At 39.2% G+C, this 19,533-nt stretch overlaps 2 protein-coding genes across 2 annotated transcripts; one reads left to right on the top strand and one right to left on the bottom strand.

Moving 5' to 3' along the window:
* Positions 1–2,068: 2,068 nt before the first annotated feature.
* On the bottom strand, positions 2,069–11,111 carry LOC133990801 (uncharacterized). The gene is made up of 7 exons (XM_062429207.1): positions 11,006–11,111; positions 9,952–10,062; positions 9,665–9,863; positions 4,090–4,121; positions 3,301–3,345; positions 2,899–3,047; positions 2,069–2,740 (listed from the first exon to the last, which is right to left on the bottom strand). Exons 1-7 carry the CDS (start codon positions 11,109–11,111, stop codon positions 2,069–2,071), a joined length of 1,314 nt encoding a protein of 437 aa, XP_062285191.1.
* pcyt1aa (phosphate cytidylyltransferase 1A, choline a) lies at positions 9,775–19,335 on the top strand. Its single transcript, XM_062429459.1, has 9 exons — positions 9,775–10,096; positions 12,213–12,326; positions 12,772–12,868; positions 13,062–13,178; positions 13,661–13,812; positions 14,054–14,132; positions 15,131–15,273; positions 15,434–15,622; positions 16,832–19,335. The coding sequence occupies exons 2-9, from the start codon at positions 12,213–12,215 to the stop codon at positions 17,051–17,053; spliced, it is 1,113 nt and encodes a 370-aa protein (XP_062285443.1). The 5' UTR covers positions 9,775–10,096; the 3' UTR covers positions 17,054–19,335.
* Positions 19,336–19,533: the final 198 nt, after the last annotated feature.

Here is a 19,533-nt window from a genome sequence, read left to right as displayed (position 1 = left end):
ACATTCTTTTGATTATATGCAAGGCCAGTACCCACAAAAGCACGTGTCCTCAGACAAAATCTTCTTATTTCAATTGTATATGAAACTGTGAAAAAATTATTTAAAATGTATAATAGATATGCCAGATCAAAAAGTGAATTGAAAAAAGCATCAAAAACTCAAATCTGTTAATTTTCAACAATATTTACTTTAATTTCGTGGTTGCCAAAAATGTATCCCAAGTTTTTGTTAACACTGTCAGATATTTATAAATAAGAAATAAAATCAGACAACTACATGGTCATTATATTCCTGAGGACACCCTTTCCATTTTGCACACCTGATAAATGAAACAAGGTCATACAAGCTACTGTAATTTTTACATATTTATTGATGTTGCTGGTGTCACACAACCATGACGTGTCAACACTGTCTGTTTTGTATATGGGGAATTCTTCTAAATTATGAAATAAATATAATCAATTTAAGAGGAAGTCAAATGTAGCTAACAACAGAGGAAAAAACAAGATGATTCCTGTGTAGAACTCATGTAGGTCATCTAAAAAAGTGTGTTTTTGTCAACACTGTCAGACGTCAACACCGTCAGGTTCTCTGTCTGACCATGGTGATTTATTAGGTGGTGATTTATTAGGAATTAGCCCTTGAGATATATGATCCAATTTTGGCATCTCAACAATATAAAGCTGGAAAAAATGTTTTTGATGTTTTCCGATGTTTATAACAATACTGTTAAACAATACTAGTTTGTATTTTGATGTTCATCATTGTTATTTGATATACATGTAGAAGGATACAATTTACAGGATGAATTGTTATTTGTTGGATTGTTAAATTAAGCTGGTAAACAAGGAAGCATGGATTTGAGTGGTGAAAAGATTGGAATTTCTTGTTATAATTAGGCCACTGTCACCAATGTCACCACTGCCACAGTAACTGTCACCACTGTCAGGTCACCTGGAACTTTTTTTAAATTTTAAAATAGTATACTTTCAGTGATTGCTTGGCACAATAAAACACCTTTTTTCCGAGTTTTTTTCTGGCAAATTTGTGAGTTTATTTCTGGCAAATTTGTTAATTTGGTCACCAAGTGTAAAGCTAAATATTTAGAAAATATGCAAATTATCTAGGTCAGCGGCTCTGGTCCACACCCCTTGCAGTAGCGTCAGCTGACATGGCCCCTGCCCACACTACCGACTGTGGCTCAGTAGGGGAGGCCAGGGGAAGCGACACAGACATGGCTGGTTCCGCAAATTATATATATTTATTTTAGTTAAAAATACAAAATGTGCAATATATTTCATTAATTACTGCATATTTGAACAGACTGTACATAACCACCTACTAAAAAACGTCACTTTTTTCCATTGGATATTTTTCTGTGCACTCAAACCCAGACTCAAATTTCTTGCATGCATAAATATAATTGGCCAATAAAGATGATTCTGATTCTGAAATAAATGTATAATTTGTGTCTTTCTGATGGGGAGTAACCTTTTGAATGAGAGGATTACAATTATAATTTGATAGACACACTGCAGAAGTTGAATAACTAAAATGTAATTCAAAACACAGGGGCCCCCAAATGTTGTCCACTTAATTATCAAATACAGTGATCTAGACTGCATTCTATCATTGTTATTGTAAGGGGAGAAATCTTTTGCTATTGCTTATTGATGAAATTGGTCAACTTGACAAAATCAAATGGGAATAGCAAATTGGGCTTTTCCTTTTAATGTTTTCAGACATACTGCAAATGCAACAGAACAAAACACTGTAATGAAATGTAAAATCACACATATATATATTTTTACCATTTATTCATTTTAATTCTTTTTTAATTCATACAAAAGCTTATTGTGCATAGTTTAGCATGAAAACACACATTGTCATTTGATAAAACTATGAGTATAAAAGTGTTGTTTACATTTTGGACCTGTAAAACATTTAATGATTTGCATGATTTGAATTTTACACGTTTTTTAATGTGGATTTGCTTTGTTTGGTCTTGTGATTGAATTTTGTGGTCTTGTCCTGCATAGACTGCTACAATTTCTTAAGCATTCTGTTTTTACTCTTGCTCAGGAGCTGGATCGGCATAACTGAGGGGATCAAAAAGGTCACGTTTGAAATCATAAGGGTCAAAGTAAGGGTTGAGGGGTTTCTCTATGGCTGCTGTGGCGACACTTTCCACAGCTTTGGCTACTTCCTCTTTCACCACTTTCTCTTCAGCTGGTGCGTCTGGCGCTGATGTTTCCTGGATAGGGTGGGGAGGGTGGTCGATGAGGCAATCAGGATCCCAGTATGGGTCGCAGTCATACTCCATACCTTTAGCAGTGGCAGCAGGGGGTGGTGGAGGTGGAACAGTTTTTTTGGGAGCAGGAGGGGCTGGGGATGGTGGAGGAGCAGCAGCTTTTATCTCCTCCTCTGTTTTGGGTCTGCAGGCGGGGTTGTGTCGTGGATCGCACAGTACTGGAACAGCCCCTGTTGGCAGGTAGACAATCTGAGGTTTGCACAGCGGGTCTTTGGGGTTACACAGATAGATCCTCTGAGCATGCTCTAGAGGGTCTGGTGTAGGAGCAGGGGTGGTGGGAGGTGGAGGGGGCACGGTGGTAGTAGTTGGTGCTGCGGTGGTTGTCTGTACACCAAGGAGACTTTGGTAACTGGAGGCATCTGGCCCATAAGTCACTTCTAAGTGACGCATCTGCTGATAGAGCATCCTGATTCTGTCAATCTCATAAAGCTGTTGGAGAAAAACAAAAATATGTTAGAGAGGAAACAAAAATATTCTTTTGCCAAATAGTGTCTTACAGGACCAGAGAAAAACTAAAAAGGTGGTGACTAATTTTAAAACTCCTGACACAATATATGCATACAGTACATACACCACAATGGACTTACTCCTTCAATGTGCCCTATGCTGTTGTAGAAGCGGTAGTAGGACTGAAAATCAGGAGTGCCTCGGTGCCACTTTGGATCAATGTTCCTCTTGGGTCGAGAATTAGTCAAGAAATCATGAGCTTGAATTGAGTCAATGCTAAGTGGATTCCCTGTGGAAGAATGTGGAAGCAGGAGTTATATTGAAAAAATGTCTTTCAGAAATGGCTGCGCTTCAACTTACTAGTCAGTCCTTAATAATAATAATAATAATAATGATTTAATAATAATAATAATTTAATAGATTTCATTTATAGCACCACTCAAAAATATTCCCAGCCACAACATACATTTGTTAATTACTCTCTGTTTTTACCTTACAGCTAAATAAGATGACAATAGTTATGAAAGTGGAAGACTACCTACCTCCATGATTCTTTACTTTCATCAGAGATGTTGCATTTAGCAAACCTGTGGGGACGTAGAGAATATATTAGCCACACTCTCAAAATAATACTTCACTCTGCAAAGCTTCACAGCAGCTAAAATAAGTATTCAAGTATTTGCTTTGGATTAATATTTTCTTGCTTTTATGTGATCAATGTTTAAAACAATATTTCACATTCAGTTTCTGATATGATTGTAATAATTTGTTCATGATTAGATGAAAGATGAATCTTTTCTTGAATTTTACTTCAAACAGACCTGGCATTAACATCAAGCAGCATAGAGCCCTCAGCAAGGACACCTGGGAAATCATCCTTGACATCTGCAATTGCAATATCATGCAAAACCCCCGGTTATTTTGCAATCTGTCATACATTACCACTGTTATTTACAAAAGCCAGTGAAATGAAAATACATTTTACATGATGATAGCACAAAAACAAACAAAAATGCTTAAAACACAGGAAAACTACGCTCCTATAAAATCCTCTTTGGGACTGGCAGTGCCAAACTCAACAGTGAGATTTTTTATTTCCTGTGGTATTAATATTGGACCTTACTACTGGACCATGGCTGTTTCTTCAGTTACAGTAGCTGTCTGATTTATGTAGATTTTTTTTCCTAGCTCTAATTATTATACTGTAAAATAAAAACAGTGTAACTATATTCCAAAAATTAAATAGACCATCAAAGGTTGTTGTATATCAATGACTCTATTTTAAACTTGATATTCCCAATAGACTGAAAAATAAAACTGAACTTGCTCACCTGCTGCTGCATCTCCCAAGTCCTGTTCACAACTGTAACACAACATAACTGTTCATAAATACTGCTATCAATCCTGGGGCCTCTCCATTGGCCACTGAGCTGCAAGTAGGCCTAACTCCACCCCGCACACATTTTCTGTTGAGACGTGGAAGAGCTCATTAGCCCACTGAGCATAAACCAGCAGTAAAAAAGACCACTTCAAACAAAATGTGACTCCTTGTTAAGCAACAAGAAACAGCCCAGTAACAGCAGGGCACCCACTGGGTGCACAAGCAGTCCACTTTTTTAGTTGCTACTATGGGCTTGTAGTCTTTGGTGAAACCATTGGTGGACATAGACTTCACGCTCAAATTGAAACAGCATATTGCTAGTTTTTCTAAATCTGTAGCTGGCAAACATTGATTTTACAGTCTGTTTATGTCTAAGTTTAAGTCTGTTATGGCCCATATATGCAAAATATTGCGACATGCAACGTCCTACTGTAGACTGATTCTTGACAAAACATGCCTGGCAGGTAAAAATTAACCCTCTGTCCCAAAACAGCTGGTGTTTGCTCGTCAGAAAATAGAGGGGAAGCAGAGTTAACTGCTGTTTAAGTCCCCAGGAAATATGCAGGAATTATGGGCTAGCTTGTCCTAACGCCAAGTCAATATGACACAACCTGGGAATTGTTGTTTAGAGTCTTCAAAAAGTCACTGGTTTCCACACTGGTCTTCATGTTTCTTAATGTCTAGATACCACAAGGATTATAAACTTACTGTATAAATAAAGGTTTAATCCCCACCAGAACCTTATTTCCTTTGCATCTCTTATTCTGTGGCCTTTCTATCTAGTATTTTCTTCTATTTGCCATTGCATGCAACAAACCAGTGCGCATTCAAAGGCAAACTATTGCAACTGATTCAAACTATAATGTGGTGGTGCCTATGGGAACCTATGTTTTATTACCAAATACACATTTTACCAAGTGTAAACAGGCTGCAATATGGATTAAAGTAACTAATTAAAAAGGACAGTTTTTAGAACACGAGAGGATGATGGCCACGAGAGCTTTTTTTCTATAGGCTGATCATTTGGATCCTTCAGGGATCTATGAAATAACCATGTAACCATAATAATGTAAACCTCAGAAGGGTTACATGGGATTTTGTATGAGTGTTTGATTTGTCTGCCCCTCTGACAAAGAAATATTTTAATATCAATAAGAAGTTTTGCATTAGCTAAATGAGGCCCAAACCCTTCCTCAGCTAGGTTAGGATCTTCTTTCAGGGGCTTTTTTTTTTTTTACATTCTCAGTTCATTTTCTGGACAGTTGCTTTCTTCATTTTCATTTTTGCCTCTCCACCTGCTTGATGTTTGTCATTTCAACAGTGAAGCAAATTCTATCCTTCAAACCAGCAGGTAAGGCTGCGATCAAAGAGAACAAGAAGGAGACAGGGTGTCTAAAAGGGCTCTGCCAGGTGGCTAATGGTAAACATCATTCTGTAAGTTCTCTGTGCAGATGACAAAAATGGAAGGGTAAGAGTACCTGTTACTCTTAAATCATATACATTTATTGTACTTGTATGCTGAGGCAAGTAGCCCTGCAAAATAAACCAATCTGTTTCACAGAAGGTGTAAGTTCAGCGATGAAACATAAATAATGCCCCCAGGAATCAGACATTATTTTTCCTTTTGCAGGTTTGTCAGAGTGACACATTTACTGTATGTTACTTTCAATTACTGACAATCCTTAATATGTTAAACTACATAACATTTAGCCACCAGCTAAAGATTTGTTGCAAACTGATAGAAGCAATCAGGATGAGCCTTTTTGCAGCTATGTGTGACAACATGCAGTACAGAATATATAGAATAAATGTACGAAAATGTCTTTAAAACACTGTAGCACAATAATGATTAAAATGGATTGGTCTATAATAAAAAAAATATCTCAAGATGATCCGTCTGGGTGACATTAGACAGTTCTTTATGGCAGTTAAACATCTTTATCACTCTTTTTGTTTATTTCAAGTCAAACTTACTATTGGAGACACGCTCTCCAATAGTTTTATTACTGCCATGTACAGCAGCTTTCATTGCACAACTTTACGATCACCTTCAGGGTATCAATTATCCTAACGTGTGCCCCTCTGATCTTCAAGTGAAATTATACCTTGTCCTGAAGCTCTCTGCAGGACACATAAGGATCAGCACAGGACTAATGTTTCCAGCTCTGTACCTCTCATTTCATAGCTATGTTACATATATATGGTCAGTACTTGACTAAGCATGCACTAAGTATTTTACATGTAAATGAATGGGCTTTTGTGGAAATATAAACCATACATTTGCAGGAAGGACAATTTATACTTAGTCCACATACAGGTATATAGCATGGGTGGTCAAGATCTGGCTGTCAGAGTAGGATTATATATGGGACATAGCTTTATCTGAGCTGATTGTATTACCACAGTTGGCCCTCTCTCTATATATATATAGCTCTGGTACACTCTCCTCTACTTGGCTCAGATTGAAGTTCCTTCAACAAGGTGATATACAATGAAATATGCAATGAAATTCAGCAGCACTGCCCTAAATTCTACATTTACAAATGTGGGTGGTGGTGGTGGTGTACTGGAGTGCAATATAGTGTTCTCAATATGTTGCCCCCTTCATGTATGTTTATGGAGTGGAAAGATATTAGGAACACCATTCAAATAAAGGACCCCAGTACATCACCACCCACTATGATTTTAACAATAAACATAAAGTAGAATTATCAACTTTCTAAAAAAAATCAACAAATACTGAAAATGTTTAATTATGTACTACTACTACTACTACTACTACTACTACTACTACTAATAATAATAATAATATTGATAATAACAATAATAATACATTTACAACATGAATACAAAAAAATAAGTGACTAAAAAAATAAAATGAAGTAAATAATCTATAGTCTATAGTCTATAAATCACTCTCAATCAAAAGGCTGAGGAGGTACTGTAGGTTTTCATCACTTCCAGCTGCTCTCATATCCTCAGGCAGACCGTTGCAGCAGCTCAGAGCATAAACTCTAAAAGCTGCCTCGTCAAAGGTTTTTCAGTTCTGCAATTTGGAACAACTAACAGACTCCAGAGAACCTGAGGGGTCATAATGGTTCGTACCCTATAAGCATGTGAGACACATATGTCGGTGCAAGACTGGGAAGTGCTTTAAAAACAATGAAGTATTTTAAATTCAATACTGAAACTGACAAATCATAACAGAAATGAGCCAAGTCATTGCCAGGATAAAAAAAATGATGTATCAAAAGTTAAACAGCATTATTGATTCTCAGGAAAACAAAGAGAAAGACAAATCAAATATCAAAACACTCTAAAACTGTTTTACTTGGGACTTAATTTAATTAGGCTATGTCATTTCATAAAGGTTACCTAGCCCTAGCCCTAGCCTGGCCAGTCAGGTCTGAAGTTCCAGGTCTCACTGCTCCTTCTTGATATGTTGAGGTACCCTATGTTCCAGGCTTAACCCAGGTAACCCACCCCCAGCCTTGACAGAACACTGCCTTCCTGGCTATTGCAGGCTCAAGGAGGGACCAGGGCCAGCTGTGATAACACTGCCTCCCTGTCCCCTGGGAAACCCAGATGTCTTCCTCAGGAATAACCAGGACCAGCTACGTCAGGGTGGTCCCTTCCCAGCTACCCCAAGGGGAGGAAGGACTGGGGCCAGCTGTGATCAAGCACTGCCTCCCCATGGTCGCCCATGGGAGGTTCGTGGGCCACAGGTGCGCCGGGCCCAGGGTGCGAGTGCTTTAACTTTGAGTGTGTGTTTGGATGAAGTTGGAGGTCGATGGAAAAAAGTAAAAAGAAAAAAACAAGTAAGCAGCACCTAGTGTCCGGAGTTTGGGTGCGCAGGGCTTCTAAATATAAGCACCAGGGCTGCAAAAAACTCCCAGGTGTCCCAGGGCTGCTAAATACATGCTGGTGTACCAGGGCTGCTAAATACATGCCGGTATACCAGGGCTACGAAATACATACCAGTGTACCAGGGCTGTTAAATACATGTCAGTATACCAGGGCTACGAAATACATACCAGTGTACCAGGGCTGCTAAATACATGTCAGTATACCAGGGCTACGAAATACATACCAGTGTACCAGGGCTGCTAAATACATGTTAGTATACCAGGGCTACGAAATACATACCAGTGTACCAGGGCTGCTAAATACATGTTAGTATACCAGGGCTGCGAAATACTGGATGGACATTTTCTAAATGTTTCGACTGGACTAGCGAGGCCAGACCCCTTGGGCTCAAGCATCTTCGCTACCTTTGGACAAAAATCACAAGCCACCATCTGCACGATTTCAGAATCACCGTTTTTTGAAAACTTAGACCTCCAGAGAACAGCCCCGACAACCCACCAGACTTGTGGCCCACCATTGTGGGGTGCTTTCTGGGTTGCATAAGCAGGAGTTTAGCTGCCTAAACTGTGACACTTTTCTGACACTTTGTTCCACTGATCGATTGGCAGTCGTGACAAATAAATTGTCACCATGAAAATGGTGATGATTACAAAGGGGGTTACATCTGAATATTTTCTGTAAAAATCTTAGGCCATATGTTGAATAATATTAATTTAGATGTTTTTGATGTGGACAATGCCTTCTTTTGCCATTTCCAGTCAAGGCCATTTAATTAAGCCATTTGATGCTATTCTGATGCTTTTGATTGGTTCTCTTGTTTGAATTTGCAGCGCCCCAAGCCTGCCAACTAAATCGATCTATATTTTGCTACACAGAGCTAAGCAACCTGTCTGAGAACATGTTACTGAATACATATAGTGTTGTTTTGGATTCTTTGAAATCAATTTTTTTTAAAATTTGTTTTGTAAATAAATCATGACATGGACCTTATTTGAAGCACACAGGGCTTAAGTGGTGTCATAGTACCAATTAAGCCCATGTCAGACCTTTGACTTTTTTCATAAAATATCTTTATTTTATATTCCAAAATGTACATGAACTAATGAATATATTTTCAAATGAGAGATAATAATCTGGCTTAATTTTTTTGTATAGATATATCTATTGACAAATAAACAAATTATAGAATATGTACATACTTTAATGGCACATTCCCTTTTTCAAGATTTTAACAATACACAGAAATAATACAAAAAAAGCACACACACGCACACACGCACACACACACACACACACACACACACACACACACACACACACACACACACACCCCATTTAATTAATTTAATTTAATTTATTTTAAATGATTAATGGGTACACTTACCCCAACAGTTGAAAACATTCGTTAGGAAATTACAAAATTAGAAAAGTAATCAAAAAGTAATCAAAAAGTAATCAAATGTAATAAGTTACATTATTTTGATTAAGTAATTGAAATAGTTACATTACTTTTTACATTTGAAATGGGGTAACTAGTAATCTGTAACCTAATACATTTCCAAAGCCCTGCATATTCTACTACATGACCACCTCTGTTGCATGTGTTGATATCATGATGCGTGTACTTGGAGTATTTCCAGCGTCTTCCTGCCACACACCGTTTGTCCGCTGGGTGGCAGCACGGCCATGAAGGAGCCGTCTGACTCGTTATGTCAGTTCCTTTAAGGATGTCCAAGTTTTGTAGTTCCTGTGCTGTTGACCTGTCAGCGTTGTAGTACGAGCTGTCACTGCTCATAATTTGTTTGTCCTCCTTCTGGCAGTCGCAGTTTTCCGCCGGTAGCACAGCGAGTGCAGGGGCTGTGGGACGCTCAGGGCTGTTTGTACTTACTATTGTTTGCTCCTGTTAGCTAACCAGCGAGCTAAAGGCTAAAGGCAGCTAACAAACTAGCCAGACTGACAGCTAGCTGCTCAGCTAGGAGTCGACGGACGGCAGCTAGGTTGCAGTTAGCTTGCTTGCTAGCCTGCTGGCAGTCAGAGGAGAGGAAGCCGCCCACTCCTGCAAAGCAGCATACCGGACAAAACAGTGAAAGGTAAGAGAGCAGCATCATGAAAGAGCTGTCTAACATTAGCTAACCATCAATTTAAGGTTTTTTTTGGCCAGAAGTGAAGACGTCCAGCAAGCCAGGGTAGGACAGTGAAGTTAAGCTGCAGGGACTAAAACCAGTGTCCCCATTACAACTCCTCTATCAGCTGGTTTCACTCACTGGTGTACTTGTGTCTGAAGTCCAGGTTATACACGGTCAGCAAGTCAGATTTGGAATTTTTTTATTTGAGCACCATGTTAACATGAGAGAGAAAATAGACGTCGAGAACATTGTGTAAAAGTCAACTTGAAGCCTGTGGTCTCCAAACTGAGGTCCGGGGACCACCAGGAGGCCAGAACAGCGTTCAAGCAAAAGAGAATTTGAAAGCTGTATGATAGTTTTATTGTTAACACAACAACAGAATACAGTGTCCACACTGTTATACCCAGTACTAAAATATATAGCATATTATCTTGATTAAGTGTCAGTGAAATGATCAGTGAATAATTCATTAATTGATAAACAGAGAATTAATCAGCAACTTGATGCTTGATTAATCCTTTAAGTAATTAACAAACAAGCCAAATATTTACTGGTGTAAATGTGAAGACGTTCTGCTTTTCTTTGTTTTATATCAATCTGAAGATGTCACCCTGGAATCTTGATTTTCCACTTGTTTGTATAATGTTTATTTGCCAAAAGATGTCCTAATTGTTTTTAAAGAGGCATTGTCTTAAAAAATGAGATTACATGTCATTTCACAGAATGAATCTCTGTCGTTAAGTATCTGGTTAAACAAGATTTGACACTGTGCTTTTGTTATTTTCTTATTATAGCAACCAACTGGTATGATGGCATGTGCTGTTCATGTAAATCTTCTCTGTCAGCATGTAGGAGCCCTGCAGGGATTCTCACCCTCAGTGCTCAGCTGCTGCCAACAGAAAGAGGCTTGTGTAAGTGCTCGGTGTTGGATCAGGTAGCCATCACCACCGGGCCGTGTACTGCCACGTCTGTCACACATTGTTGTACAGAGTCACACTTTCACAACTGACACAGCAGTACAATGCAGCCAAGGATTATTGAGATTTAGTGATAAGTTAAAACAGTGTTGAGGATAATGATGAGGATAAGCTAGACATTTCAGTATAACAAGCCCTCCCTTAAATGACCTGTGGCTTAATTTTGGGTGGCGTGGTGGAATGTGAGGAATGGGGCCGAGCCTCAACCCACAACATGGGAACCCTTGTGATAGGATATCTATTGTTGCCCTAAATTCTGAGAGATGGGACAGACATCTGAAGACACTACATTGGCCTCTAGGAAACTGTTTTCTAATGTTTTATACCAAATGATTAATTCAGAGAAGAACAGCAGATGAATCAATGATGAAAATAATTAGTTAGTTGCAGCCTTACTAAATGATTTCAATGATTACTGATATCCAGGATTTTAATTTTGTTGAATCCGTCTACATACAATTTTTCATCTCTTGCTACAAACACTGTCAAGATTTTGCCTTTGACATACAGGGTTTCGTTTGTATTGCCGAAGTTCCCTCTGTTAAAATGCCAGAGTGTGCAGTCACCGGAAAGTCCTCCAGCTGGCTTATGTTCTTAACAAAGTCAGCTGAAGTCAATCAGCATCTAATATGAACGCACACTTGTGGCGGACTGCTGACTCAGGTGTTGCAGGCAGGATCTCAGTGACAACAGCGCAGGAATCTTGAGTGAAGGCTGGATGTGGTTTATTTTTTGTATGTTTAGGAACAAAATGTGTCATGTTGAAACAGGTGTTATTTGCTTCATTTTCAGCTGACCTTTATGCTGCATGTGTGCCACTGGAGCTATTCAGATGTACTGATGGCTCATTGAGTTCATACTGTATTCTCCTTCTGTTACTGGGTCAAAGTTGGCTTAAGATGTATCATATACTGTAACCTCACTGCTCACCTTCTATATTGTGTGATATTATAGCGCAAGTATAGATTGTCTTACAGTGTCTGGATCTGCATCTCCCTCTTTAAATTATACTCGACGATGGCAAAGTGGTGTATGTTTAATGCAAGGTATGAAGTGTTTTAATAGTGTTGGTCATGACTCATGACTTTTGACTTTTGACCCAGATGGAGGCGCAAAGCACCAGCGGGCTGCTGCTGTCCAGAAAAAGGAGAAGAGACAGCTCCAACGGGGAGACCGAGGAGGGAGAGAGGCTTGGGAAAATCCCCAGGTGCACTGTGGTGAGTCAGAGGGACAGTTCAACTGTTTTTTGAAATTAATGTTTGGCTAACAGTTTCTATAGGCGCTTAAATATGCATGTATGAATATAACATGTTTTTAATGTAAAGTATATTCTCTTCAGGGATCTGGAAGTAGTTACAACACACAGAGCATTGAGTAATATAGTTTAGAAATATTTTAGATTTTGTACAGTGCTTCAAGAAATAGATGTCATCAGCTGTTAAACCACACTAGTGACACCCATGATTTCCACATCAAGTTTTTTCTGTTACGGTCCAGAAAAAATGTTTACAAATTGAGAGAGACATCATTTAAATCTTTCCAACCAGAAAAGACAAAAAGATTTATGATGATGTACGGCAATGCTTTTGTGACTTGATGAAAAAAACGTCCTTGTTCATATTTTCACAATATCCTCCGATTCTGTTGGTGTTGGTCTACCAGGGATTGAAGCACCCTGCACCTTTCGCAGATGAGCTCGTGCCAGCTGATCAACCCTATGAGAGGGTCAGCATGGAGGAGGCCAAGAGGGGAACACCACGTGAGTCACATTCTTTCACTCTTAGTCCTCTTTCCATAATTTCTCAGTCTGTGAGACGCCTCTTAAATATAATTTGCCTTTAATTTTTTCCAGTATCAGACCATTAATGCTGTTCATACCTGTGGAAAAACAGTCAGTCCAGAATAAGTCCTCAATCCGTCCATGTCTTGTTTTGTTTTTTTTCTCTGTTCAGCTGACAGACCAGTGCGAGTGTACGCGGATGGCATCTTTGACGTTTTCCACTCAGGTCACGCAAGAGCACTTATGCAGGCTAAATGCCTCTTCCCAAATACACACCTCATTGTTGGAGGTAAGTCTGTTTTTGTGTGTCTATGTAGGCTTTCGCAGCAGCAAATGTCGCTGAGCTGCATTTTTTTAAAGTGTGAAACTCTAGAAACAGGAAGACAGTTGAGATGGATCCAGTGCAAACTCTAAGTGAGGGAAGGTGCAAGATAAATTCAGACATCTTGGAAAATTAGAGAGCGTTCATATAATATTGCAAGATAAGAAAAGCTAGCTCTAATTTATTGTTAGAAAGCAGCGCACTGAAATATCCTGGAAACACAAGAATCCTGATTGTTGGTCACATGATTGACAGCTGAAGTAACAATAACATAAACCTGAACAATAGCACAACTTAAAAGTGATTTCAGTGTCTACAGCTTTCCATCAGTTAAACGTCTTTTCAGTATTAACAAATACTTCATGCTTGATTTCTCTCCCTTTATTAAAATAATTAATAGCTTAGACATTTATAAAATAAGCTCTGTGAATATTTCTTACCATTCAAAGTGTGCAGTGACGACCTGACCCACAAGTACAAGGGCTTCACGGTGATGAACGAGGACGAGCGCTATGACGCCATCAGACATTGCCGCTACGTGGATGAAGTGGTGCGAAATGCTCCCTGGACATTATCACCAGAGTTCCTGGCAAGACATCGTGTGAGTAAATGAGACATGTAACATACAGAGAGAAAAGGAAAGCACCCACAATTAGAGACATGAAGTCTGTTTATTTATTGAAATCCTGGTCTAGGGAGCTGAAGACATATTTTTTTAAGATTGAGCCACCATTCCTGATCCTCTGTAACTTTTTGCCTGCTGTTCTTGTGTGTTTTTTGTTTTTGTATAATTTGTAGATGTGAATCTACTTTGTTGATGTATGTTGTAATGACCTCTCCAGATTGACTTTGTGGCCCATGACGACATCCCATACTCCTCAGCGGGCAGTGATGACGTGTACAAGCACATCAAGGAAGCCGGTGAGTACTAAAGCTACCAAGAGTGTTAGTGCTGTACACAACTAATTACAGGATGCAATTCAGTATTTACCACTGCTTCCCATACACAGATGATACTGTGTAGCATGCTGGAATGACACATTTAAATATATGTTATTGTAATTCAGTGTTCTCAAATTTATCTGCAAAGAATCCATCTGGATTTTACATCAAATTAAATTTTAATGACCCCAGGAGGGAATTTCAGTGTTGCAGGAGCACAAGAGACCAGAGCTTGAGACAGGAACAGGATCCAGATAAATAGAGAGAGCTAAGAAAGATAAATGCTATAAACCTTATATATTTTCCAGAACAAAGTCAGGAAAATGGTGGCACTCCATTGTTAAAAAAACAGAAAAGAGGAATCACCTTATCATCTCTGCTGTAGCTGAGCTTTTGTCGCCTTTTTTCTTGACTTCTACTATTGACTGTTATAAATAAACTGATATAAATATGGTCGACTTGTCTCCACTCGATACATCTATGCAAAAGTGAAGCCAAAAAAAAGCTGTATCTGTCAGCCGCCATCTTGCTTGCGTGATGTCATTTGGAGCCAGTCTGCAAAGAAGAGTCGGAGCCTAACTGTCACCATGGGTCGATTGAAATGTTTTTCTTCACTTTTGGGGAGCTGCCATGTTGTCCATCTTTATATAAAGTCTACGGTGGACACCAGTAGTTTGGTCAAAAATAAGGGTATGAACTGAATTACCAGGAAATGGAATCTGATATATTGATGTCTACTGTGTTTTTAATTCATCAGACAAGAACAACACTTTAAACACTGGAACCAGTTGTGTGAAGTCTGTAATAATTTGTGCCATTATAGTCGTTTCAGTCCGGAACAAGGTACAGGTACAAACTGTAATCACAGGTCATCTCCCAAATTCTCTTTAATCTCAGATTTATGTGGATGGAGAAAAGTGAACCTAGTGACCTCTGACCTGTGTGCTCTTGTCTTTACATCCTGCTGCGTTTGACAGGTATGTTTGCTCCAACCCAGCGGACAGAGGGCATCTCCACTTCTGACATCATCACACGCATTGTCCGTGACTACGATGTGTACGTCAGACGCAACCTGCAGAGAGGATACACAGCCAAGGAGCTGAACGTCAGCTTCATCAATGTATGGAACTCTCCGCTCTGGTTGAACTGTGTTGAATTAAAAGTTAAGAGGGAGCTTGTTGTATGAAGGCAGTTGTTAGTTTGTGAGGTAATTCATGTTGAATATGCGGCTAATTAGAAACATATTTTCTCCTTACCGTTGCCAAATCTGCTCTCATCAGGAGAAGAAGTACCACCTGCAGGAGCGTGTGGACAAGGTGAAGAGAAAGGTCCGTGACGTGGAGGAGAAGAGCAAGGAGTTCGTCCAGAAGGTGGAGGAGAAAAGCATTGACCTCATTCAGAAATGGGAGGAGAAATCCAGGGAGTTCATTGGCAACTTCCTGCAGATGTTTGGTCCTGAGGGAGCTCTGGTGAGGATCTGTACTTAATTAGACAGGAAGACTAAGAACACATTAAGTATTTAACAGGAGACATGTTGTGGTGAGGAAGGAGGGCTTTATAAATTGACATGTAAATCTGGGAGAGACCATCATTACTGGTGATTAGACATTCTAAGTAACAGACATAACAAATCTGCAAAACAAGGAAAACTAAAATGATACCACTCTGTGTTTGTTCACTGCAGATTTGGCATGTTCTACATTACTGCTGATAAACATACTGAAGACTTTTAGGTTGATGTGTTTTCCCAACATTTCATTTGTTTGTTTGAGTCAGATCATATCATTTTGCAGAAACATAACATTCTCTCAAGATGGGTAATCTAAGGAATATTTCATTATTTATAATAGCCAATCCAGTGATTTTAGTGCAGCTCTTTCACAAAACTTGAGGAAGTTCAAAGATATATATGTAAAAATTAGCAAGATCTTTGCAGCAGGCTATGAGATATACTAAACGCAGATCCAAAAAACGTTGGATACTATATTTTTCATAATTCAACTAACAGCATCTTTTTGTCCCAATAAATGCCCAAATCTTTTAAACTGCCCCTGTTTACAGTGCAGGATGTCATACATGTGTAATTGTAAAGCCCAGAGATAACCCTGATGATGTCATCAAACTTTATCAGACTTGAGAAAGCTCCTTTTCTTTCATGATTGGTAGATGTATAAAATCTGGGTTAGGCCCCATTTATAATATATTTATATTAAATAATTATATTTTTATTCAGTATTTTTACATCAAAGTTACATTAACTATGTCTGTTAATCCAGCATTTTGATAACGATCCCTGCTCTTTTCTGTTTCTGTAGTGCATTTAAGTGCTTTTTAGAATGTCCAGCATCTTAAATTTGAGGCTGCCAAACTATATTTCATGCAAAATAAAACGTATAACACAGAAGTCACACACAGAGTAATGTAAATGTAATTGTTCCCTGAAGCAGAGAATCACACCAAGAAGCAAGAGTTGTCTTCTCTGCATTTTAAGCTACAAATACACATGTTGCGCTTAAAAAAGGAAAAAAGAAAAAAAAATCTAACTGCATTGTAAGTGTTCAGCTTTATGCATCTCAACCAAGTTGTAAGTCTATAAGCTTTTTCTGTAAAGTAGGAGAACATTCATCCTCCTGGTTGTATCATCAGTTGATGTAACAGATGTCGTCTCTGCTCCACAGAAGCACATGCTGAAGGAAGGGAAGGGCCGCATGCTGCAGGCCATCAGCCCCAGGCAGAGCCCTAACAGCAGCCCCACCCGCGAGGAGCGCTCCCCCTCCCCTACTTTCCGTCTCCCCTTCTTCACCAAGACCTCTCCACCTCCTTCGCCGCCGCCCCACCACAGCGGGGCCCGCGGATACCTCATCAGCGAGGATGACGACGAAGACGACGACGAAAACTAGAAAAACTAGTTTGAATCCTCGGCTCAAATGGGCTGCAGTCAGTGCTACCAGTTAACTGAGCTGTCAAGTAGCGTGGTTTTCATCGAGCTCCTGCTTCCATTACGTGTCCCCCCCCTTCCCTTTTTTGATGAAGATTTTACCTTGACATTTAGCACTTCGGTGTCATGTTAACTGTTACATTCAGTTTACTCACAGCTCTTGTTTTAACAGCCAATTTGTCCTTTTTTCTTCTTGTGTAACGGTCAGTAAAAGTTACCATTAGTCACCCTGATTTATTTGAAAGTTAGCCTGATTTATCTGAGACACGTTAAATTGTTGAGTTTATTAGTCGCTCACTGTCACTCACTCTTAGGAATATTTGCAGGTGTTACACTCGGTGCACTCTTCCATGTATGGTGATATTCTTAAGGTTGGCGTTGTGGTGCAATAGGAGTTTGTTTCTGTTTCTGTTTTTTTTTTGTTACGGCTTTAGTGGGAGGACTCACAGGTTTTTGGGTCACACATTTAGTGTTTGGTGTCGGAGACATGAGCTGAAACCTCGTGGAGACGCTGTTGAATATCTCCAGGGAAAGTTTTTCAGAGTGGGGTCAGAAAACTGGAGGAAATGATGCACTCATGTTGTGGAGCAGTTTATATTCTGCTCATGCTAACATGATGTCGACCTGGCTTTTTTCTGATCTCAAGTGAAATCCAGATGTGCTTGATTTTTAAATAACAGGGAAACAAATTACATCAAACCTATCTGGGAGTAATAGTGTTAAATGTCTACTAAACAGCTTTCCTCCCCCACCCAAAGTCTGTCTGCCTGCATTGGGGCTATGCGCGTCTGTGTCTATGTGCATGTGAAGTTTGTGTGTGTGCGAAGCTCATACGTCGGCATGTTTGAAATGTCTCCTGTCAACATTCTCCATCTATTGACAGATCTGGGCTCAGCTTGACTTTGTGCACATAATAAATTAGCTTTTAAAATTTTTGGTCTTTGGAAGACTAATTTCAAACTGGACGCCTTTTGGTGGCGTAAAAAGGAAGTCTTGCAAAAATGACCCGTTTAAATGTTAATGTAGAAATACTTATTTTTTTAGATCTTATTGGTCCTTTCTTTATCGTCCGTCTGCACAGAGACTGATCTTAGTCATCCCTGTTTAAAAGTGCTTTGAGTCTGAGCGGAGAATCAACATGAGCAAGGCTGCACTGTTTTAGTTTTTCTATTTCTTTGTGATGGAGATCTGGGCCTGTGGAGGACTTAAAACTGAAATCTGATAAAAGAAAATATCAGGCTCTCGTACCTAATAACACCTGAGAACTAATTGCGTGACTTTTTGTAAGAAATTACACTTTTGGGGAGTCACAAGCACAAACAGGAGCCTGAATAAGGCCCTTGCATCTCATTGGTGGCAAACATACAGGGAAGAATACACATAAGTTTAGGGTTTTTACCAAATCCTGCAGAAATCTACAAGGACTTTCGCTTAAGTGAACAGTCTGCATCTGCTTAGAGATGTATTTGGGTGGACTCCGCTTTAACATTTATGTAGCTACCTCCTGCTTGCTTAAACTGATTCTGTTCCCTAAGATGAGCACAAAGTACGAGCGTTACTTTTTCTTTCTGAACAGAGCCATTGTCCAAGCACTGAAGCGACATCACACGGTCAAATATCTGAGGTTTTCCGGCCTCGGTTTGTGTCCTGCATCTCCAGTGATAGAAGCATGTGTTGTGTTCTCCTATATAACCAACAATGAAACACCACAGGTGGTCTGAAGATGTAATGCAATACTGTTAAATGACTCTAATATGAATGTTGACAGATATGTGTGATCTGTTCTAGGCTTGGTTTCCCAAAAGCACTTATGGTTTCTTGCAGTTACAAAACTGCTTTTTATTCTTAGGAGTATAAATCAGATTTGAACGTGAGGAAATAACTGGAAACACTGAGGAGGATTCCCCCAGTTAAAAAAAATCCCATGTTCAGTAGTAAAACTTAAGACCAGTAAAAAAGTTCAGTCTGGATTTTTGGTGCTAAGCTACTTTTGGGAAGCCTTGCCTTGATTCTTGTGGAATCTGTTCCTTAAATCAGTGTGAACTTCTCAGCAAGAGCACGACCACATTTCGAACTCAAGTGGCAAGCCAATAACCGCCACTACTAAGATACAAATGTAAATGTTTTTAACAAGTGTTTTAATTAATCATGTATTATTTTACTGTTTGGGGTCATTTTTAAGTCCTGGATGTAGAGGTCAGTAAGAGCAAGACAGGAAAAATGTATTAAACATGTTGGCCAAAGCATTTCTTGACCTGGCCTATTTTGTGTGTGTGTGTGGGGTGTAAATTGTGCTGAAAATCTGACCTCGCTATTATCACCCAGAGTCCATTGTTCCTACATGAACCCCACCCATGTTTCAGACAATATCAAGAGGAAACACATACAAAAGAATTTACACAACCTAAAATATCAGTCAAATGAAAACACGCACACAGAGAC

This window comes from Scomber scombrus, chromosome 11 (genome assembly GCF_963691925.1).
Source record: "Scomber scombrus chromosome 11, fScoSco1.1, whole genome shotgun sequence".
Classification (NCBI taxonomy): domain Eukaryota; kingdom Metazoa; phylum Chordata; class Actinopteri; order Scombriformes; family Scombridae; genus Scomber; species Scomber scombrus.
The sequence above is the reverse complement of the archived record's forward strand: the minus strand, read 5'-3'. Positions and strand labels throughout refer to the sequence as shown.